Source organism: Mugil cephalus, chromosome 1 (assembly GCF_022458985.1).
Source record: "Mugil cephalus isolate CIBA_MC_2020 chromosome 1, CIBA_Mcephalus_1.1, whole genome shotgun sequence".
Lineage (NCBI taxonomy): Eukaryota > Metazoa > Chordata > Actinopteri > Mugiliformes > Mugilidae > Mugil > Mugil cephalus.
Genome location: NC_061770.1, coordinates 35,378,130 through 35,403,254, shown reverse-complemented (window position 1 = coordinate 35,403,254; position 25,125 = coordinate 35,378,130). Strand labels below are relative to the sequence as shown.

Genomic DNA, 25,125 nt, shown 5'->3' with positions numbered 1-25,125 from the left:
ACTTGCTCGTCCCTAAAAGCATCTAAAGTGACTTGAGTGCATGAGCAGAACAGTTCCCTTTTCACCAGAGGGAACAGAGGAGGCAGCCACTCAAACACAATACAGCCAAATCCCCTCAGCAGCCCCACGGGTGCAAGGTGACACCAAGGCAAAGGGGAGAGAATCCATTCTACCTGCAGCCATTCAGGTAAAAGTTCACTGCTAAGCCGTATGTTCATGGTTAAAGAACAAAAAATAGTCATTTAAGTCATTTAAATTTGCTGCGGCTGCTCGTGACTGGAATCAACTTAAACTTAACACATTCATCCTGTTCTCCTCTTTCCAAAACACACTCCCAACAATAATCTGTGATCGTTGCATCTGTTTATAACTTCTTTGGACCACTACTATCTCTTTTAGCTCATGCTTTTATGCCTTGTGCATTTTTATATGTTGGATTTTTGTACTGCCTTTTTCTCATAATGTTGAATGACTAAAACTTTTTGCAAAACCTCCCCCCCAAAAAACACGTTTTCTCCTCTCAAAACTGATTCATTTCACACGGGGAAGTACGACAACGAGACAGGAAATCAATGCACGGAGACAAGGAGGTACCAAAATAAAACTTTATTTTTTTATTTGCAAACAGAAAAGAAAATGTATTCCGCTTAACAGAGAAAAAAATGCAAGATGCAGTGAAACACACCACTCTATTTTACTCCATTTTACTTTTTTTACACTGATCCCGATTACTCCCGAGTGTATTTATTTACTGAATGATGTCAACCTGTGCGAGAGCCACGGGGCTGGTCTGTGTTTGCCGATGCGTGAGCTTCAAGTTTTCAGATCTGATGCATAGTTAAAATTTTACTAAATGAGGAAAAAAAACTGTAAAGCTCATAGCCGGACCCTTTATTCCCATTTTTATTACAGCTAAGACGGAACAAACACACATGGAGCCAGCTGTATATTTGAAGATGACTTTCGGGTAGAGGCAGTGACGAGGATCAATTGCAAAGAAAGTCTGAAGTTTGCGTTGGATAGCAGCCTAGTTACACACCTCCAAGACTGCACCTTACTATGTGGCAGAGCCCTGGTTTTTCATGTGTGATCACATATCAAACCATTTATTGTAGCATTTATTACATTTATTCTAGTTGCTCTCGTAGAGGAACTTGACCTCAGATCTTGCGAAGGAGAAGAACCAGTCAGACCGCGTCAGGAAGCACATACGAGCAGATTTATGTGAGTGTAAACAGTACGAAAGTACAAGTGAGAGTATGTGTCTGCAAACACTTGGGTTTGTTATGTGTGGAAAATAGGGGTTTTACAGGCTGGTTGTCTAGTAACTGATCAGGTGACAATAACAGCATGGACGCCTCCTAGAAGACAAGTCAGGAGTGCAGTGGGTTGTTGCAGCAAACTAACCCTAACCCTAACCCTAAGGCTTAACCTTAACCCTAAGTGTGCGGAAAGAGAAGATGTCCATAATACCGTGACATGTCAGTCCTCAAATACTGCTTAAGTACCACTGCAATGCATCTGTAAAGACATCTGTTAATGCTAGTAAAGGAACGGTCCAAATCCTCTGGACAAGAGTCAACTTCACAACGTTCAGTGTGTCTGCCGTTTCAACAGTTCCAAGAAGCAAATTTCGATTTAACCACAGCGTGACTGTGTTTTATGCAAATATGTCTTAGCTCTTATGTTTCCGAAGCCGCCTTTGTACCTAAAGATTTGCAGCTTAAAAACGATGAGTCACATTTGCTTATTATCCGTGACGTGATACGTTGTGTTAGAAAAATAACCAAAGATTTGAATGCGACTTTAAGTATAACGATTTTGATTTGCTCCGAAAGTATTGACGTTTGAATGTTTGATTTTTTTTTTCTCTCTCGTGTCGTTGCTTGCTCCAATCAGCAGGACATGTGACATGTTTGCCAACAGCCGATACCATTGACACCCACTTCAGTGTTTGCCATGAACTGTTTGCTCACATTGCGCCCATTTCAATAAGCAAGAGAAAACGCCCCAATTCCACTCACGTAAACCACAGGGCATCATCCACCGCAATTTGACAGGTAACCGAAGACTAGAACAAAAGATGTAGGGAAGTGTGGGGGTTGAGTGGTGACAACTCCCATAAACCTTGGCAATTAACACTGTAAGTGTAGAAGAAAGAGCTGTTGGTAACATATCTAGAAAGTAGGTCAATCTGACATGGACACCAAAGAACGTCTTTGGGTCCTATGGGTTGAGGAGAGGGTCCTCTATGGTGGATCATCTCACAGATACTTGATCAGTTTGGGATCTAGTGAATTTGGAGGCCAGGTCAACACCTTGTGATGTTCTTCACGAGTTGTTCCTAAAGCGTTTTTGTGGCTATCAAGGAGAGTCATTGCTATGGGGTGGGGGGTGCAATCACACTAGGGCCAGTTGTCCCGTGACGTACCTACATCATCAGGTTGATACAGGACATACGCATGGCATGACATCATCACAAAGTTTAACCCTAACCCTAATCGTTGTGTCACTACCATTGTTGTTGTGATGCAGGGATGGTCCCTTGCTTTATACGTCACGGTCACGTTTCACGCATAGTGTACTTAAGGGCGTTCCATGCCAAAGTCCACCTCTTCCAACTGTACCCAGGCACAGTCGGTATGCTTGCCCTCGCGCTAGTCATAGAATCCGGACTACAGGGGGAAAACGTGCTTGGCCACAGAGTGATCATCTTGTGTGAGTGTGCCCTAAGTAACATCCACGCCAATGAATGTCAGGTCCAAAAAGTTTCCCAGCAGAATGTTGAATTGTCACAAGATAGTTTAAGTGTAATTTACTTCTCCTGTCAGTGGGGATGGATACCGGTAACATAATGACACCAGTGCTAATGCTAACGGTAGCAACCAGACTGAGCTCTATTGCGGTGCCGACTCTACACGTGATGTGACATCCAGTTTTTCACCTGCATGGATGGAAACCATCAAAATGCCAAAAGGTCACAAGATGCACACTGAGCAACCTGCAACAAGGGGAGCTAACACCTGGCATTAGCTTAAACATCTGACGACACATAGTAGTTTTTTTAAAAGACAAGAAATGTACCGTCTTTGATGGCCTGCCTGACCCCACGCCAAGAACATCTGCTTCCGCCAGCGGAGTTAGCAGAAGAGTCCCAGCCCTGCCAGTAACTTGTTGTTGTCAATTAATGTGCTAAAAATAAATAAATTAATACATGTAGGATGAACTAGCATCGCCATAATCTCACGCAGCGATCATTTTGTTGTTTGATAGCAGTGACTCCAACTTGCACGTCGCAAAATCCCTTAAAAACAAAAAGCCATCGTTTTTGGACAAAGTTTGTATGTTTTCTATTCTTTAAGCACCAGCATCAAAAGTACCTATTTGTCACCAGTATAAGATGATATCCATCCCTACCTGTCAGTGGTTGTAATGTTATGGCTGATCGGTGTACATCATCCATTTAATCTGCATATGCGCAATTCCCGCACGATGGAAGTGTAGTATCGGTCTATCTGTAGTGACCCGAGGAGTATTCTGGGGAGTTTAGGACATCGCTGCACCTTCTGAGACATTAACACTGTCTAACACAGCAGACACTAGAAGGAAGGAAAGGGATTTGACCCAATTTTGACATGAACCCGTCTGCAGCCATGAACCGTAGCCGAGGCCTTGGATTGCTTTACCCTCTTCAATTATTAAGGGATATTTAAGAAGTTGTCCTGGTCAGTGGCTGTAACAGGAGATAAATACTGAACTGGGAGCTTCCGAAGGAGAAATAGTGCGTTCATCAAAGTAAACTTAGTGTTAACAGTCAATACTGCTGAGCCAAAAGGAAATCAGTGTTTTACAATGTACTGGGTGTAACTCCCAGTATTTCCCTCTCATGTACCGTATTCCCACTATATAAGAAATTCAGATTAAATTAAGCGGGAGGTTGTCTTAAGGATACCCACTAATTGTTGATCGTTCTAGAGGTGGTTTCACAACATGTAAGGCTTCCACAAAAAAAAAAAAAAGTAAACCAGTAAACCGATAAACAAAAAAAAAAGGAAACAATTTCCTAGTTCAGATTGGAAGATACAACCAATATCATTGTTGGAAAGTCACTGACTAGGACTATGCGTACCTTAGTGAGAAGTTTTAAACCATGTACATAAAAGTAAGTAAAAACATGCTTCGTGTTGTTTCTACTGTCACAGGCCCTGACAGACTTTTGTTCTTCTTCGTCTTCTTCTTGTCTCTTTTTTTTCATTAAAAAAAAAAAACCCCAACAACATAAAACCATATTTCATCATGTTACGGCAGCGATAAAAAAAAAACATCACAAGAATTACACCAAAAGCCGAGAGAATACTTAGGAAAACAAGCAAGTGGCAAATTTTCATTAGTCAGATTTGTTCAAAGAACAAGAGGTCCCCAGAGGTCACACTATCTTCCCTTCTCTTGCTTTTGCGTCAGGGGCTGGTTGCTCCTCGTTAGCCGGCTTCCCTTCTCCACCGCTTTCTCTCCTGTCCTGGATGCGTCCTGCCCTAAAGAAGTGCCACCGGCTGCTACAGCCTGCCCCTGGCTCTGGTGCCCCTGTTGAGTTTGCATTGCGGAAACAAGTGGAAACTGTTGAGCATCCAGCAGGTCTTTGTACTGGATCTCGGGCCTGATCATCCTCAGACAGGCCGTCCTGGTGGCGTTGTCCAGCCCCGGCTGGAGCTCATAGCCAACGATCTTCACTAATCCACTCTGGAAGGGCCTGATGTTCTTGTCCCGGATCCTGTACCCATCTACAGGCTTCCCACCGTCCCTGAGACAAACCTGAGCCAGGTGTTCCCGCCGCATCCTGAGGAGAGCCACTTCTTCCTGCATCAGGGCAGGGCCAAACTTGTAGATTTCTTCCCAGAAGGTCCGGTTGAAGGCTTTGTATAAGTACCAGTCTAAGGCATTCCACTGGCGCAGCTTCTCCCGTTGGGCGTCCGTCAGAGACAGACTGGGTGACGCCTTCATTTGAGAACGCCCACCCGTGACGCTGACACCCGCTGCTGCCGCTGCTTTGCTGACCCAGCTCCTGCTCATCCCCCCGGTGCTGCTGGACTTCTGCTGCCGGGCGTTGAGGCTGAATGAGACCACAGCGTCCAGCGGCCAGCAAAGGGCATGCCTCAGGAGGATCATGGACTCGTCAAAGTACTCCGACACCAGGATCAGCTTGAAGGTCTGGCGTATCGCGTCCTCGCCGCGCTGAGCAAGAGCCATGGAGAAATTAGCATTGTTGTCCATGCCGAAGTCAAACCACAGCAGGTTGCGGGCGTAGTGGTTGTTGCGAAGGCGAGGGTCGTAGTATTTCATGGGGTCATCCGCAAAGTCGCCCAACACTTTGGCTTTCCGAAAGGCAGGGGCTACTTCTTTGTAATAGGCAAACGAGGACTCGGCCAGAGCGACCGGGTCCCTGATAATAGAGAAGTAGAACGTGTCTTCAGGCATCACTTTCTCCACCTAAGAGACCAAAAAAACAGACACAGACTATGAATTGATTCATTGCCAACATGGTGCAGTGACACCATTTATTTATTTGGTGTGTCCAAAAGAATAAATGTGAGCCCAGTCCTAACTTCACTTTTCTGGACTTGCCTCTCATGGCACCCTCCTGTGTAACTGTGTGATAGATTTGTATTGTTCCCCTAGGGAATTTCCTCCTTGTGTTTTTTTCCGTCTACAAAGAATGTTGCATCATTGTTCTAGAACAGGTTTCTCTTGAAAAGTCTCAATGGGATCTACTTGTATAAATAAAACGTTTATTAAAATAATAATACATGTAACCAGGGGTGGCAAAAGTATTTACATTCCGAATTACTTAAAAGTAAGTGTAGAAAAAAAATACTCTAGTAAAAGTTAAAGTACTGATTCAGCTGTTTACTCGAGTAAAAGTAAGAACGATAGTACAGGCTGTGAAATGCACTTAAGTTTCTACCATTAAAAAAATTTAGTCATGACGGAAGTCAATGGAACATTTTTGTCCGCTAATGTTAAATGTGGATGGTAAATTTTAAATCTGATGCTCCACAAAAACTAATGCAATCAAGTCAATATTTTAGATAATCTTGGTCATACCCAAGACTCTTTCATAAAAACAACAGTGACTTCAAGTTATCAAACTGGCATTTAAAGTCCTCAAAATGATGACTTGGTATTTTTGTAAAGTGGTGAAGTGGTTTAAGAGACTTAATCAGTAAAGTTTTTATAGCATTTTTTTTTTGGACATGGACGTTTTTGTGGTAACTTTGTGGAATGAAAGAATAATTTGCATGAGCATCTGGATAATTTCTAACAGCTTTGGTCTCTTTTCTTGAGGCTCGTGGATTTTAGGTGAAGACAATGAATCCTTGTTCGAGCTGACAACATGGACCAGTGCTCTTAAATCAAATAAGGCTGCGGGTGGACTGTAAGGTCTGTCTTTACTCAATCTTCCTCCACGCTGCTGCTAGTTCTCTCTCTAAATCTGTCCACACCTTTCCACTGTTATCGGTCCATCGCCTACTTCTTCTTTTGAGATTTCCCCCTTTTAATCCGATGCTCACGTCATGTCTGCTCACGTCACGTCTTTTACGTCATGTCATCCGTGAAGGTTAAAGAAGTAATGAGCCTGTTTTTCCAGTGTACATTGAGCACAAAGTGGAGATACTTGCGTACAAACGTAGGTAGATAAGGTAGACAGACCTAGATGTTGTTACAACTCAAGTGAAGAAACTAGAGAATGTCTCCTGCTATAAATATGTCAGCATGTGGACAGACGACTGCATATCTCTTAAAACCTCAGGTGAAAACTCTTCTTAAAAAGCGGAGGTTGAAGTTAGGGTTTTATTTTAGAAACAGGAGCTAATTCCCCATTGAGGCCAGAAAGAAACTAATTTCTGTAACTGTTTTACAGATAATTCATAGAAGAACGTCATCAGTGTAATCTGTAGACACTGAAGGCTCAGTCATTGGTATCTGTTCGTTCTCATATCTGCTCCTCGATAGCCCAGAAACCCGCTGGTAGCTATAGCTTGAGATTGCAAGATTTTGTTCTATTGTCTGTACAGTTCTGTAAGGGCTGAATTGGGGACAAAGGCTTGACTTCTCTGACCTGGAACAGCCTTCGAAAAAGAGCTGAATCTTGGGAGCCTTGTCCCACTGCAGCCTGATTTTAAAGTTAACTTATATATATATTATATAAACTTATAACCTCAATGATAAATACATCGGTTGGTGCTTGTTATTCACTGCATTTGAAATTTAAAAGTGAGGATTTAAAACAATAATATCAACAAAAACAGCTATAAAAATCTAGGTATGAGCACTCCATTAAAGTCTATGGCACAGGTGGCACAAACATAGCAAGAGGATTCTATCTGGGCCATGGTGGGATGAACATGCAAAATGAAAAAAATTAAATTGAAGACATTAAAAGCAATTTTTCCAACAAATGTGACTGTTATTCCGAGGTTTCACGCACTTTAAGTGAGAGTTGTGGACAAAACACAACAATAGCTGCGTTTTCATTGCAGTTTTTTAGAAAATAAAAGCAACATTTCTGAAATTTTTCATAAAGTTTGTACACATTTCCATTGAAAGGTGTTTTGTGAATGACCTGTAACTCTTTTAAAATCTCATCTTTACTTGATATCCCATAATTCGCTTAAATTCTCGACTTCACTTTGAGGAAGATGGACTTAAATGAACTGGTCTCCGGTGACGCCAGTGACAGGGGAAATGCAAAAAGTGTTTCTATTGCACTTTTGAGATAAACTTTAATACTGATACGTCTAAAAAAAAAACTCCTCATGAGAGAGTAAAGATGTTGTAGCTTTAGATATATGAAAGGTTTTTAGAAATGTGATATGCGATATTAAAGTTTTGCACATTTCTAGGGTAGAATGGAAACCCAGCAAATGACTGTAGGTATTTTAATGTTATCACTGGTATTGGATTCGTATTATTTCTAATGTATTTGTTGTAGTGTCTGGTCTCCCTTGAAAATGCGATCGCCTATCTCAATGGGACTAACCTTGTTGACTAATGGTAAAATAAAATACAGATACCAGAAAAATCTACTTAAGGGTTAAGGTTATGACAGTATGGACGGTATTTTTCAAAATTCTGACAGTATATTTATTTTTCATGCATTATCACATGTTCACAACATTTCCAACTAGCTGAGGGAGGAATTAATGCAGAAGATTGACTAAGGATGGACTATTATACTGTGGATGAGTAAATATTGTAGAATATTGTAGAATAATAGGGTATAGGGGGTATAATAGGGAATAACACTCGTTTAAAACTGTTCGATACCAGTACCAATACCAGTGCCGATACCAGTACCCTTAAAACGATACCAACAGAGTACTTAATTTGATTCTTTTCTTACTTCATTCTTTTACTATGAATAATGTGAATCATTCATTCTGCAACCCCCTCCTCTGAGTAACTCACCTCCGACTTATGAAACCTCATGTGATTGCACATGATGTTATACTCCACCACTCTGGGGCCCTGGTAGCCCTTCACCCTGTGAGCGTTGAAGGGGAGGGGGTAGCCCAGCTGGTAGCCCAGGGGCAGGGCGAACCGGAGGTTGCGCTCTTCGCCGAAGCGGTAGAGGATGTTGAGCATCGTGCTGCTGGCCGTCTTGTGGGTCTTCAGGAACATGATGTGGGTGTGGGGCTGACAGGGGCCCAGAGAGGGTCCCTGGGCATCAGGGGACGAGAAGATGGAGTGAGTGGCTGGTTGGCCACTGCTGTGGGACGGACAAGGACAGAAGAAAAGGAAAGAAAAGGAGGACATATTAACATTTTGAGCACTACAGACAACGGGGGTGTCTAAAAACAAAAAACAACTTCTAAATCAAGTCTCCCCTGGGTTCAATCTGTCCAGTTTTGACGTAACCTGAGACCTAGGGCTAAACCATGAGCTGAAATTGCACTTATTTCCCTTGAGAGATTTCAGGTATTCACTTAAACTAAAGGATAAATCTCTAATCTGTCTTTATTTATAGGTTATTTTTGTATTATGCTACAGGTCTGGCAACCTTGACATCATTTTGAGGTGTAGTAATCTTCTTTAAACCAATATTTATTAGGAACATATATATAAAAAAAAACAAGGAAGGTTAATGTCGTAGAATGTTTTTACGCTTTCAAAGGTGTTCGCTGCTCTTTAACGAACCCCTGATTTAGATTTGAAACGTAACCCAACGGTGACATTAACCCGACTGCCTCGGATCGGTTTACCCTCTTCTATTATTAAGAGATATTTAAGAAGTCGTGCTGGTCAGTGGCTGTAAGAGGAGATAAATGCTGACTCTGAAGCTGAAATAGTACATCCATCAAAGTAAACTATACTGGTGAGCCAAAAGGAAATTAGTGTTGTCCACTTAACAGGCAGAACATTATGACCACCATCCTAATATTGTGTAGGTCTCCCTGGCAATTAAAGCTGTAGATGTAGAAGAAAGAGCTGTTAGTGACATATCTAGAAAGTAGGTCAATCTGAAAATGGACGCCACGGTTGAGGGGAGGGGTCTCTATGGTGGATCATCCCACAGATACTTGATCAGTTTGGGATCTAGTGAATTTGGAGGACAGGTCAACACCTTGTGGTGTTCTTCATGGTTTTTGAGTTGTTCCTGTAGTGTTTTTGTTGGCCGCTGCAATCGAGAACGGTCGCTGCTTCGGGGTGGGGGCGGCCTGATCTGGTCTAGGTGGGTCCCACATGTCTAAGTAACATGCACACCAATGAATGCCAGGTCTAAAAGTTTACCAGCAGAACATTGATGGTTTAATTGTATTTTTTTACTGCTCCTTTTTGTCCACTACCAGTCGTACCTGTAATGTTTATAATAGCGTCTTGAAATTCCATTCGTATTATGTTCTGTTCAAAAGAATTTAGGTCAGCCATTTAAAAATGCTAAAACGTTGGACTAGTGTGTATTTTATAGAATTCATTAAGTCATTTTCTATTTTGAAATCTCTTGTTGTTCAGTTATTGGCTGTAAATCCATTTCAGTTGACGGCAATTTCACTTTTCTTTGTATGCACTTATTTTAAAATTCCTGTAAACATCGTGTTTAGAATATATTTTCCATTTTGAGTTGTTTTTATCGTGCATTGCATACATTGCTCTTTGTTCTAAACACTGGGGCTGGGAGTATCGATCTTAATATCTTTAGTATCGATACCATGGATATTATCGGCATCGGATCGATACTGGCGTGATTAGATCGATACTTTCGTTACAGTTTCTCTTCTATATGTCCAGCAAATTACTCCTCACAGAGTTCATGCAGCTCCTCTCCCAGTCTGTGTGCGGCAAGAGCGATATTGATATCGGCGATACTTGCCTTGTATCTACCGGTACTGGTATCGGAGTGATACCAAAATCCTCAGTATCACTCAACCCTAATGAACACTGGCACAATTTGTGTAGGAGCTGCTGTAATGAAAAGTAATTTCCCCATGGGATCAATAAAGTGATTCTGATTCTGATCTCGTATCTTTCTCTGAAGTGGAATCTTCTCGCCATATTCCTCACAAACCTCTATCAGAAACCCTTCATCCACTCTCTTTCATAACTCCTCTATTTGCATATTTACCCGATCCGTGACAACCGTGAGAGCAAACATCTTGCATTTATTTATTAGGACCAGGATCAGGATGTTGATTTTGGATCTTTTAAATGATAGAACACGCCTGCGCTCCACTTTCTGCTCTCTCTCAAACTTTTATTGATGAAACTGCCGCCGTGCAGTGTTTCCCCCTCAGGCTGCCGTCAGCACAGAGCAAAATCCATCGTTATCTGGATACAATGTGATGACCGGCCGGGAACCAGAAGTACAATGGTGTCACCACGCGAGGATCATTCAGACCAAAAATACTCTCCACGGAAACTTGTCCCGACTCCGCCTCCTGCTGATGTATGTGGCCTCTTCCAGATTTTAAAAAAAGCATTTATGTTTCAAGAAAAATGTGCTCTCTCCAGTCCAAAACACATCTGAGCTCAGCTAAAATAGTGCAGTAGACACAGACTTGCAGCAGGATTTACTTCACATGATTCTATTCTATTCTATCAGCAAATAAATGTGCAGTTTAACCCCTAAGGCTGAACTCAATATCACATAGAGATTTAGTAAAAATTACAGGGATCAGTGTAAAAACTTGCTTTGCTGGTGGCTGGGTCACATCCAGGCCTCTCCAGTAGCATATCAGTCAAAATATAAGGACCAGAAGGGAGCCTCTCACCATTTTATTTTCCTTCTCAGTTGCACACAGACAGAATAAATGAGAGTGAAGTTACCAAAGGTACAGGAATAAATCTCATATTAGAACACGCGTCATTTCAGTAGGTGAAGAATCAACTTTAAGACTCTTATCATTTTAGCCTTTTTGCCAAAAAAAAAAAAACAAGCTAAGTAAACTGAATGCTGTTCGTGAACATTTTTGGAGCTCATGCATGGTCATGCAGAATCACTATAAGTGGTTTTATTCTTGAGTAATCAAAGTTGGCACACCGTTAAAATATAACAAGCTGTTGGGTGCACCTTTTGTGTTTTGAAAGAAATGTGTTGGTTGTAATCCTTCAGTGACTTTCATCAATAAAACAAAAGAAAATGACGCATGGCACATGTCAAAAACAACTTGTGTACAGAGATGTGACAGGTATAAAAAACTACTGCTGTCACATGGTCGAGCTGGAGGAATGTTAAATGGTTAACTCCCTCCGATAAAGAATCCAGGGTTAACAATTTGTGGCTCCACAGCCAGACAGCATGTCCTGGCAGACAAAGGAGAAGGTCAAAAAGAATCTGACTGAGATTTCTTATCAGCTCAGTTGAGGTTTGATTGGTTGAGTCCCGCCCACCAGGGCCTGGGCAGGTGGGCGTATTTTCCACAATCAGTGAACCGGTTGTGCAGTGAACAGGTGGAATACAGGTGGGTGGATGCACGGTGGTCGGTTAGAGATTCTCTAAGTAAACTTACACACTGCAAAATCACACACAGATGTACTTATACTACAGCTGAACTTCAAAGAATGGGACTTGTGGAGAATAATTATTGCCGAGGGTGACAAAAGGGCATTCCTTCATTTACTATGGGACAGTTCATATGTTTCTTCTGTAACCCCAACCTCTAATCATAACTACTAACCCTAACTACTAACCCTAAGGACTTACCCGAACCTCTACAACCTAACCTCTAATGCAAACCTCTAACCATAACCTCTAACCCTAACTACTAACCTTAAGGACTAACCCGAACCTCTACACCCTAACCTCTAATGCAAACCTCTAATGCAAACCTCTAACCTTAGCCTCTAACCCTAACTACTAACCCTAAGGACTAACCCTAACCTCTAACCCTAACCTGAAGCGCTAACCCTAACCTATTACTGTAACCCTAACCTATTACTGTAACCCTAGCCTCTAACCCTAACCTCTAACCCTAACTACTAACCCTAAGGACTTACCCTAACCTCTACACCCTAACCTCTAATGCAAACCTCTAAACTTAGCCTCTAACCCTATCTACTAACCCTAAGGACTTACCCGAACCTCTACACCCTAACCTCAAATGCAAACCTCTAATGCAAACCTCTAACCTTAGCCTCTAACCCTAACTACTAACCCTAAGGACTAACCCAAACCTCTACACCCTAACCTCTAATGCAAACCTCTAACCCTAACCTGAAGCGCTAACCCTAACCTATTACTGTAACCCTAACCTATTACTGTAACCCTAACCTCTAACGGTTGCATAAACCACTGCCAGAGTCTCCCCAGCTGTGTTTACTGGGAGATATGTCTCCTCCTTGGAGACAGGTGTATCCAGGTGTATCCAAATAAAAGTTTGGGCATGCCCTGGCAGGATTTACCAGAGCTTGAAGAATTGCCACTGGTGGAGTCAAGTTAATGTTTGGTTTAATGGTTAAAGTCAATGACAAACAACGGATCATTGACAGCAAAGACTAACAACTACCAAGGGAAATTTTATGGAGTTGGTTTTTATTTCTGTGGACTCATTTGTTACTGTGTTTTGAATGCCCCCTTTTTTCTTTGCAATAGATTGCCTATGTTGTAGAAAACGTAGGATTGCTATGTTTAATAAAGGTAAAAATCTAAAAAGACATACCTCTTGTTGAAGATGACCCCCAGCAGCTGTCCAGCGAAAGCAATGGCCACAAAGAGCAGCAGCGCTTTCCACATCCAGACTGGACCCAACCGACCGCACACCAGCCACCGCAGCATCCTACGAGGAGGACGAAGAACGGGCAAATGAACAGTTGAATAGGCGGAGGCAAAACAAAACAAAAGAAAAATGAGGTGTGGAGGATAAAAATAAATAAAAAAAGACAGAGAGTTCAAACGGTGAATCAGAGAAAGAGCAAAGATGAAGATGAGAGGAGCCGAGTGGAATAAGATGTGTTGGGCCAGTGTATAAATGGATGATGTTGGTAGTGGGAGGAGGACCAGAACAAGACAGGGGAGATGAAGAGATGAGCACAGAGGAGAAGAAGAAGAATAGAGGAATAGTGAGGGGGTGTGTTGGGTGGGGATGAAGGCGAGGGGGGGGGGTGAGGAGGAATCTGGGTGAGTCATGAAACAAACATGACTGACATCATCATCACATAGAAGAAAGCTGTAAAGATATCAAGAGATGAGACCGACTGCATTCCTTGAGTTGAGTGTTTTCACTTGTAACTGATGATAATTTTTATCCAAACAACTCTTGGCTACAATGGTTCAGCCAACTCTTTTATTGCACTACTACAATGTTCAATTGGGCTTTAATGGAAAAGGAAATTCACAAGGCAGCAATTCACAAGCAAACTTTATGCATTCGGTGCACTGTACTCAGGGTCGAATTTGACCTGTGTTGAATGTTCACATGATTTAATTTAAATGTGGTCTAATACCCATGGATTCGGCAAAGAAATACACAATATATAGTAAATTAGTTGAGAAGGCGTTGTTTTGACCTAGGAAGACAAAAGTTGCATGGTTGACAGGCAGATGAGATAGATAGATAGATAGATAGATAGATAGATAGATAGATAGATAGATAGATAGATAGATAGATAGATAGATAGATAGATAGATAGATAGATAGATAGATAGATAGAATCCTCACTACCTGTGTAAACAATAATTAGAAGCTCCTGAAATATTCCGTTTATTAGCACCTTTAATTTGTTATTGCTGCACTAAATCGGCCGTACAGACAGTATTTACCACCTTCATTCATTCATTGCTGTTATAATGTAATTTAAGTTTTGCGATAACAACAGTTAAAAACAACGGCCTGATAAAACCAAAACAGCGCAAAACAGCATTGTGGCAAACTGGGATTAATATTGTAACTTTTTCTACATTTAACATGGGCATGAGCATGGATAATGGGAAAAAGTACCGGTCCTAGCACAGAACCATGTGGACCGCCATTGATACCATTATCGTGTGAACAGATAGATGAAAAGGATGGAATTGACTCAAAAATGATAAGGCCGTTGCGTTATCATTTTTGGAGATTTTTGGAGAGGTAAAGAAAGGGAAATCTTGCTAATGATAGCACAGTGTACTATTAAATGCTACTGGTGGTGCTGAGGTCTGTCTTTCTATACAGGCTATACATATCTGCAGCTCACAGTATGTAGCACATGAGCTGTCTGTTCTCAGCTTGTGTATTCAGGTCAAGATTGTTATTTCAATCAGTGCGTTTACATGAAGAGCTTAATCGAGCTATGCTCAAAATTCGACTTTCTGACTACAGTCCTTGTCCCAGTTTACATGTTGCAGAAAAAAACACAGGAACGTGTCCTCCTATACCACACTAGGTGGCGATATGTGTTTTTTCAGCAGGTTAATAATACGTTAATACGGCCCGATTTCCGGTTGACCTATTACGTGATATAATACAGTCGTTCATGCGACGGACCTGCATTTCAAGCAACAACCACAGGGATAATAGTGCATATTTTTAATCTTGTACGTAATATTCGCGCTACTTCTGGTGCAGGTAATATATGCGCTATCCCTCAGACGGCTCTTCTACCAGCTCTGTTTATCTTATCTCCTGTTATAGTCCAATTAAGGCAATAATTAGATTTTTCACGTGCATGTAAACGCAATGATTGTTGCAGAGCGTTACTTTCTACTGGGTGTTTATTAGTGACACAGTCAGGGACTGGTCGTCGGAGTCAACCTTAAAGAATCTTAAGTCGTGCAAACACCTATTTATGACTCATATGGACTATAAGCCAGAAGTAGGTGTCAGTTGATAGTTGTGGGTACAGAAAAGATGTTTATTGGCTGCAGTGTTATGAAGTTATAAAGGCTAAAGCCTGGTCGACTAAATAATATATTACGTTATTTTTTGTCCCTGTTGTATACCTTCATTCATTCATTTTCCATAATCTCTTGTCCAAGAGAAGGCCACGGTTGCTGGAGCCTGTCCCAACTGGACAAAGACCCAACCCTGGACGCGTCGCCAGGCTAACACAAAGAGCAAAACCACCATTCATGCTCACACAGCAAATCTGCAGGGGTCCCTGAAGGGCCATGCATAAGAAATGCCCGAGGCAAATATCACATCTTTGTCTCTGAAATGTTTTAACTTATGCAGCTGCGTTGCATAAGTGGTGACGGATAAGAAGATGAAAAGGGAGCAAACTATTTATTTATTCTCCTCTGTGCTTGTGGGGAATCTACATTTGCTGACAAAGAAGAGCTTCCAAACCCGCACCCCCCCTCGCTAGCAGACAGCGCGACTACCAGTGGTGTAGTGTTATGTCTGAGCTGTGGCTGAAAATACCCGACGAACGCCGCTGTGAAGACGTCAGCTGGAGGGATTCCTGTTTATAATCACGGGTCGTGTCAAACATTCCTCCTGTTGAACTGCTGGCCATTGAGGTTGAGGCTAAACCATCTTCCTGGGGAGAACTCTGCAGCCATAGTTTACATTCCACCATTGGCTGTGGCAGCTTAAGATTTTAGCCCTTGCGCATAAATTTTAGCAGTCAGCCGTTAGACTCTAGGCAATACCCCCAACCTGTGCTGACTGTGACTCGTAGATGTTATGCTGTTCACAAGGAGACATGTGAAGACATGTGCAGAACAGATGCAGTCAACCTTTTAGGAATTCATATACGGAGCCAATATCGAAACAGACATTGTGAAAATAGATGGAGGACTTCGGGACTGACACCTGCACTCTGAAAGGGAGGCTCTCTACTTTGGTCACTGGATACTATCAGGTCTTAAAGATGGAGCTCGGGCCATTAAGGGCCTTGTATGTATTTATTGACCAACCATTGCAACATTACTTGGCTCAGGTGTTTCTCATTTTAACAAGCAGGTGAAAGATGGCAGTCCTGGTCAAATTTGCCAATTAATTATAGCACCAAGGTTCCTTTCCTGTAGTACTGGAAGCCAGTGTAATACCATCCAGATATATTATTACATAATGAATTAATCTGGAATCAGCTTAGGGCCAAAGAGTGTACCTTCTGGCTTCATAGATAAATATAGGTGGGTGTCATCTGCATAGCAATGGACATTTACATACTATTTTCTTATAATACTGCATGAGAGCATTAATTACTACACAGGATGAGATGTTACAATCCCTTGTCCCCTGTGTCAGCTCCCAACTAGCAACCAACAAGAAGACATGGGCTAACTAGCCTAGCCAACAGCAGTAGATAAGAAGTGATGGGATATGCGACGACATGTCAACCAACACTTTTCCCTTATGCCACAATTTGGGGCAAGACATATTTGGAAGTCCAGTCCAACAGAAAAAAATAAACCAGTCAGCTACCAACTAGCAACCAACAAAAAGACACCAGCTAACTAGCCTAGCCAACAGCAGTAAGCAGTATGCAGCACATCTGCTGTTGGCTAGAGAAGCATGTATAATGTGAAAAGTACTGGTCCTAGCACAGAACCCTGCAGAACACCATCGGTACCATTACTGGGTGAAGAGATGGAGGAAAATGAGGGCTGAACATATTGTACTTGTAAATGTCACAGATGAATAACCCTGAACTGAGCCGATATTGTTATGAGCAGTCAAGCAAAACATAAACAAATGAGATGAGCAATAAGCAGAAAGAAAGGGAACCTTGACATGTGCAAGTTACACATACGGCACTGCACAAACTATTCACAATGCCTTTATAGCTAGCTTAAATTTCTAAATATCATCCTGACAAGTCAAACTATGGAAGAAATTGGTTGATTTGACGGCTACTAAGACACGAGACACATACTGCAGTTTGTAATAGACTGCAGACGCTAACGCCTTAGCCTGACGTAAAACTTCCCAGAAATGTAACTACTTGAAACTACGCATGGCAGCGATGCAGACAAGAGCTATGATTAATCCGCTTGGTAGTAACGTGTTTCCTCTTTAGTATTTCCAAGAGCTACTCCATCTCCATAACTTTCTAATTGATTGTTCTGGATCAATAAAGATGGAACACGTGGGGTAGTCTACGTACGTAGGTTACACCGTCTATGTCCCACTGTACCTTAAATGAGCCTTCAGGCCTGGGACGGTGGGGAAATGTCTGGTGCCGATTACACTGGAAACCTAAAGAGCTCATTAAATTACCCCGTTAACCACACACACCATATTCTCAAACATTTACGTATATCCATTAGGCCTGTAACCATATGGCCCAACGTATACACAGAGAAGTATGCATATAAAGGAAAATATGCATGCACACAAATCCATCCTAGACACATACAGTAATCTACACTGTGATTATGTGGATGCAGGAACAAGGTTTTGAGTGACACACTCTGAGAGCCTATCTGACCTTTTGATGGCCTGGATACATGACCTCCTTCTGCTCCTAGCAAAAGGCATGTGATACCTTGGAATATTTAACATTTCCATGGTCCTTTTACTTTTATCCAGCGGGTGCAGTTAACTGCACAAAATACTCTGCAGTGAAGAATGCTGCTTTGTGTATCCTTGTCTGTCATGAGTTGTTCCAGTCATGGTTTTCCCTTCCCAAACCAAACTTTCCCTATCCAGGCGTCCAAAGTGTAGGAATCCTATAAACAAAGATTAAGTGAGTTGGAAATAAAGACAGTAGGACGTCCTCAACAGAGAAGATCCTCCAGCTTTCTGGCCTAAAAACAACAGGACGTGACTAAGCTTCAAAACTTTTTGGTCGTCTTGAAGAAGTGCAGCGAGCGCAAGTAATTGAGAGACTATTACTTCGTTGTTGTTTGTTCATAGCTAAACTTATCAGGGTCACATGCTCTGTAAACTGTGCGGCTACCTTAGCAGCTAACTTTATTACTGCTCAAGGATTGTAAAATAAGCATGTCCGGATCGTTTTCTATTTATTTTAGGTCTGCCATAAACCAAAACCACGCCGCGGCAGCTTCAAAATGTCTTTTTCTTCCTCTGTTTTAGTGGCTTAGTGTCAAAGCTGACAAAAACAAAAAATCCCATATGAGGAGGAACCGAATCAGGCGACTGCTGTGTGGCTCCCACCATTGTACCCACAGCGTCAATGTCCTGCAGCAACTTAAATGGGCCTTAACAGACTCTGTAAATAGCTATAAAACTCCAGTAAAGTTCTGTTAATGGTGAAAATATTTAGTGTCTGTGAAGGTTCTCAAGCATCCACGTGAATCCAAAAGAAACCGGACTTGGAGTTGGGGTTTAATCGGGAATGTCTAGTGACTAGATTAAGGTGTAGTTGGACAAGACTGTTTGACCTTGTCCTTGTTCTCCAACGGATGTTTCTCTGATGACCCATTGCTCCGGACTCTGAATGTTGGTGAAATTTCTTAGGGACAAAGATGTGACAGTCAAAGACTACATTGTTCTGGTATTGTGCGTAGACATGTTTGCATTCAATGGGTTATCATGGTTTAAAATAACAGGAATCCTGCATTTCCTGACACACCACCCACATATAGGGTTGACAGTGTTCCTCTTATTGTTGTTTTAATCTTGTTGTGATATGAATGTGTCCTGAGAGTTTTTTGGCTACTTCTCTTCAACCTCCGCCCTGGTTGTAATGAATACCAACTAGGTCTTAAGGCCAGAAGAAGCCACATGAATGTAACGCCTTTCTTTAACGTTCTGGGACATGAGCAACGATCTGGATGACTGAGAACCTTTACAGACACTGGCAAGAGTCCAGTTACCTTTCTTTCTGTGTTTTTACATATTATTTTCTTTGTCTGATAATCAATATTCAGCCACTTGGAAAATATTTTATACACGCATAAAAAAAAAGTGAAATTAGTTCATTTAAATTTAAAAGTTATTTTAATTTAAAATTGTTAAATTGATCTACTAATTGGAAAAATAATTTTAAAAAAAGTTCAGTTTGCTTTCTTTCTGCGTTTTTAAATATAGTTTTTGTGCGTTCAATAATTACTAATCAAGTACTCAGAAAATATTTCACAAATACATTAACGGTTTGATTAATCTACAAATCGAACTAAAAAGGTCGAATAATCAGCTGAAAAAAAAGGAAAAAATAACAAAAGTCCAGATGCCTTTCTTTCAGCATTTTTATATATTATACTTTGTTTGCTTGATAATTTTTATTCACCTACTCAGGATATTTTATAAATAAATAATCTGATAAATCAACTAACTGAAAAACGATGGATTATTCAAATGAAAAAAGAAAATACAAAAGTTCAGTTTCTTTTCTTTCTCTCTCTATATATTGTTTTTGGTTGTTTGATAATTATTAATCAACTACTGAGATAATATTTGATAAATAAATAAATAGTTTTATTAATCTAAAAAATGGTTGATTAATCAAATGGAAATATAGAATAAAATACAAAAGTTCGGTTTCTTTTATTACAGCGTTTTTATATATTACATTTGTTAATTATTAATCAACTGTTCTGAAAGTATGTTATAAAAAAAACATATTTATTTTAATAAATAAATAGTTTATAACTGATTAATCTACCAACTCAAAAAAAATATCGATTAATCATAAAAATAAAAAATAAAAAATCGCTGCAGCCGTGCTTCACACGACAAAGGCACAGTGAAGAAACACTTTCTGGACGCATGACCCGGTGGTTACTGATTTGCAATGAAAACAAAAGCAGCAGCAGCAGCAGCAGCAGTCTACACCACACATACGGAAGCATTTGGTTTTACAGAAAGCGCACAACCACACAAATACAGAAGTAAATGCAAAAATCATTAAAATGAGGGGAAAGGGCCTTTGCTTTGCCTCACACCCACACCATCTCCAACTCTCCTCGAGATCACAGCTCCTGCGCCGCGTCTCATTTTCCTCACAATCACTGCACCCAGACCCACTGGATTCCTCCCTCCTCCTCCTCCTCCTCCTCCTCCTCCTCCTCCTCCTGCTGCTACTGTTTAACATTACCTGGCTCCCCGTCTGAAAAACATAGCTGTGTCCCCGGGTCGGTATCGGTGACGCTTGTACTGTGCAGCCGAGGAGAGCACGGAGCATCTCGAGGGCTGTAGCTGTGGCTGATCTACCGCCGGTACGCATCAGGCCACGGACACGGAGTGGCCCCGTCCATGGACGCGGAGCCCGGCTCTGCCTCTGCGGTGGCGGCGGCCTCTTCCTTTCCTTTCCCTTCTCCTTCTATCCTTTCCCTCCCTTCTCTATTTGTCTTTTTTTTAGTCCACACGGAACCGAACCAAACCCCCTCCGAGCACGGGGAGCCCTGCCTATTGTGCCGACGGCCAAGACGCGCAGTGGCCCGATCGGGAGCGCGACGCAGAGAGCGAACCCCGGAGAATTTCCTGTTCCTCGGCAAAATAAAAGCACGGGGGCGATCGAGGGTCTGTGTGTGAAAATCATGCAAAAGACGTGAACTCTTTATGGGGCGCTCATTAAAATACTTGAGAATTATAAATTTCAACCCTAGATCGGACCCTTATCGTAGAAATCTTTTTTATTTTTGCTAAAAAAATAAAAAAAAATAAAAAAAATAAAACTCTAATTTTCATGGTATCATCGATATTAATGAATTTACTATATATATGGTTTGTTGCCATAAGTCCAACAACAAACAACAAATGTAAACATGTATTTAAAGCTTTAAAACATACGTGCTAATTAACATTATCACATTAGAAACACTGAGTCACTTCTTCTTCTTCTTCTTCTTCGTACCTTGAAGGCCACATTTGACCCAGATTAAGACCTGAGAATGTTTCCTCGATCTTCCCTGGTTAACTGAGTGAAACCCACATCCTTCTAAACCTCACTGAGAGACAGTTTGTCCAGACAGGCTAAACGTTTTTGTACATTTGTATCCACCTCTGAGCTGTGGCGTTCCTCAAGGTTCTATATTGGGCCACACTTCCTTTTGTTTTTTTTTTTTTGTTTGTTTCATGCTTTTGACTTGACTAATACAAATGTAGACAACACAACCCTGAGGCCCAGAATTAAACAGTATATGGAAGTAATAAGTAAACTTATATTACATAAAAAATTATTAATATAATGTTCTGTAAAAGCATAGCTCATTAAAATTTACTTCTTTAGACTTACACAAAGGTTATTATACTCCTATGTTACTGGTTCATAATTACCTTTGTAAATCTACACACGTGTTCTGAAACCATGGTTTCCTGATGTGTTTGAAACATCTCTATGGGAAATGGGTCAGGTAAGACAGCACCGAGATAAATATACACATCAACACGTCCGGCTAAAGATGATAACTTTTCTGTGGCTGAAACTGAAAACAGTTTCTCTTGCACTAGACACCATTTCGACTCATTCCGCTACCGCACACCGTCCCTGCAGGGCCAGGAAATCATATGTAAGAGCTTTCACACCTTTTAAACAAAAGTCTTCTTATGCCCTATAATAACACTCGAGGGTTGGGATTTTTAAGTATCCCATGAGTGGGTTTTATAACAACGCTAAATATATAAAAGAAATATTAACATTACAAAGGATAAAATATATTTGAAACACGAAATGTGTTCTGTGTGTTGTGCTGCACAACCAGTCAGTGGGTGTATGAACCGCAGGCTGTAGAAAAACACTTGAACCATTTGTCAAAGTGACGCTAGTGTCCCGGATATATGAATGTTGCTTGTTGCGGAGGTGCAACACATACATTTTTAGATTAGCATCAACAACATTATTTTCCAGGCATCAAAAAAAATGTTGGCTCATACACTGCATTTTTTATTATTGTTTTCTTACTTTCATGTCGGTGCCAATTGTCAACCATCACGATGTCACACCCTCTTAGAAAATGTCTCAGACAAGATAAGATTAAACTGCTGATTAAAGCTGACATCAAAATAAACTATAAATTTATTTTTTATGAAACAAACAAAGAAATTTCTTGTTTGTACTAACACACTTGGAAGATTCTGACTCTGAATCCTTTCTGCTTCTGTAAACGTTGCTGAGGACTTTGGTTGACACGTCAAACTTCCTCCGTGTTCTCGGGGGAGTTTTGTTGGGGTTTGGATGATGTTCACGTCTAACAGGAAGTAATGCCTCATTCTTTGTCAGATCACAACTACAGATTATTAGTGATTGGGGTTATGTGCTTATTAGTATTATTATTGTTTATTATCCGCTTCAGTTTGGATGTGACAGCTGGAGTTAGTGCTTTCCCGTGCTTTTATTTTGAAGGTTACCGTGGCCTCGTTTCCACTGTGGCTCGTTTCACCTCTTTGAGATTAACAAGCGAGGCTTTCTGTGTCTGACGTCACAGTGTGATGCTGGAAGAAAGGCTGACTCCCCTCTAGGTCCTACCCATCCTAAAATACATCTCCTCTTGTGTGTATATATATATATATATTTATGTGCACACCAATCAGGCATAACATTATGACCACCTTCCTAATATTGTATAAGTCTCCCTCATGAATCCAAGACAGTTGTGACTCATCAGAACAAAGGTTTTCAACAGGCTGGAAGAAATGTGTTGCTCATCAAAGGACTAAGGACCTAAGGCAGGGCTGTATATATATATATATATATTCACACACACACACACACACACACACACATACACACACACACATGGGGAGAGGGGTTAACGAGACATCTGATAAACTAATGAGGAAGGAAAACACAAGGAAAACCAATCACACCATCAGACAGGAAGTGAAGCAATGCACACAAAACACTAAAGAAGAAGCTCATGAAACAAAAGAAAAAGTAGAATGTGCCACAAGAGGTCAGTCGGGCTGACCTCCTACCTCCTACCTCCTACCTCCTTCCTCCTACCACTTGGACAGTTTAGGTTCAGTCTTATCCTAGACCTCCATTTACCAAAACTCCTGACGGCAACATGCTCATCTATTTGTGTCTCATTGTTCTCTTCCCGAAGGTTTGTAGGATGTAAACGCAGCTGTGCACAAAATGACTCTAGCTCCAAATTTAGAGCTAAGCCTTTTAATCAGTTAACGTGGGTCCTTTTGTTAAGGAGCCGGTACCAGGTGGTCCTGAGTACTCTCATCCTCCTCCTCCTCCTCCTCCTCCTCCTCCTCCTCCTCCATATGGTCCAACTCAGACAATCAGTCAAAACACAGCAGCACGTTTTAAGTCTTTTTTTTCTCCTGCAGGCATCTTTAAAATATATATTCCATTGCTTCATATATATTATTTTTGATATTGTCAATAGGAATTCAGTTGTTTATTGGAGCCAAATAGCTCCTCTAAAGAGAAGGCTGAAGGCAAGTAGAGCTCTCCCAGGTGGCTGGGTTTATTCATAGTATTATTAGTACTATAGTACTATAAATGCACGTCTCCCTGGGAAAATGTCATCAGTTCATCCAGTGACAGGAAGCAGAGACACGTAGTCCGTATTTATATGTGGTAGATCGTGTGTGTGTGTGTGTGTGTGTGCACAGATCAGTTAAAGCTCATATGTCCAGAAACACTTTCTCTTCAGACTCTGGACTGTGTCACAATGTTTCCACCTGTTTGTTATCATCTGTTACCCACAGTTACTCGTGTTTGTGCGTTTCATTGTGTGCCTTCTCCTTCCTGTCGCCTCCATCTGAGGATCTTTGGCAGGTGTTTTCACATTGCTAGATTACATCGGTGACACACTCCTGCCCGGGGCTGACATCCCTGGAAGGCTCGTTAATCTAAATACCACAAACATCTGTATCTGAGTTGCATTCTTCGCTTGTTATTGTAAATTCCATCATGTTAGTTGCGTGTTCTGTAATACTCTTTTTTGTTTTTAAACTATTTTATTTGGAACCAGTACGAAGCAGTAGGGCTGAAACTGCCATTTTCCATTTTCAGTTTTAATGTATGTCAGGGAGTCAGGTTTACTGAATGTCTTTTTGTTTCTTCTGTTGCGTTTAGGGTCTAATTAGTGTTGTGGGGAATAAGATGGCTGGGTTTGGTTTGTTGTTTTGGTCTTTGGTCTCCTTGAAGCAGCACACCAGGGCACAACACCATCTCATTTTTATTGTGTTGTTTTATTATGCAAGGTGTATTTCTTATCTGCCTCATAGCTTTTTATTATTATTATTATACAGTGGTTCTCTTTTTTTATAGCATGTTCTTTATAGTTTAAGTTCAATCAAATCAGTTGCAATTCATTAACAGGATAAAACCAACCACCAAGACGTGCACATACCCCAACTACGCCTCTGGCAAAACTCCAAAAAAAGTATATCTGATCAAGACGCAACTTATTAATAGCATACCTTCCTCCACCCTACCTATAATTACGTACAATAAGTCACATACCAGCGTCACGATGTATTGTTTGGAAAGACATTAACGTCATGTCAGAGAAGGTGAAACTGTCACATGTGTAAAATATCTCTATGAGTTAATGCTCTCCTGTGGGTGAATCTTTTACTTATTTTGCGAGAGTAACACAACTTCACTCTGCCTGAATTATAGTTGTATGTGTGTGAAAATGATTTGATTTGAAGGTTTCTACACTCTACTACAGAGCAATCAACACTTTCTATCCAAACGTAATAAGCAAACTGTTTGATATATACCCACATTTATTTACCCTTTATGGGACAATCAACCATATTTGGTCGTCACATTTTATGAGTATTCAATGAGTTTTAGATGTGGTTTTCATTCAGTGAAATGAACTATGCTTTTACAAAA

The 25,125-nt window shown here is 41.0% G+C and overlaps 1 protein-coding gene across 4 annotated transcripts in view; it reads right to left on the bottom strand.

The window, feature by feature from the left end:
• Window positions 1-591: 591 nt before the first annotated feature.
• The window catches only part of gal3st4 (galactose-3-O-sulfotransferase 4), a 40,210-nt gene continuing 15,676 nt past the window's right edge, over window positions 592-25,125 (bottom strand). Inside the window, exons 1-4 of one of the 4 annotated variants that reach the window (XM_047606524.1) lie at window positions 23,249-23,340; window positions 13,152-13,268; window positions 8,464-8,764; window positions 592-5,484 (exon numbers count right to left, since the gene is read on the bottom strand). In XM_047606524.1, coding sequence (XP_047462480.1) covers window positions 4,432-5,484; window positions 8,464-8,764; window positions 13,152-13,267 — 1,470 coding nt within the window. In that variant the 5' untranslated portion in view covers window position 13,268; window positions 23,249-23,340 and the 3' untranslated portion in view covers window positions 592-4,431. Of the gene's footprint in view, window positions 5,485-8,463; window positions 8,765-13,151; window positions 13,269-20,415; window positions 20,782-23,248; window positions 23,341-25,125 lie in introns of those variants that run through there. The other 3 variants (XM_047606507.1, XM_047606496.1, XM_047606516.1) reach the window with 3 other exon arrangements.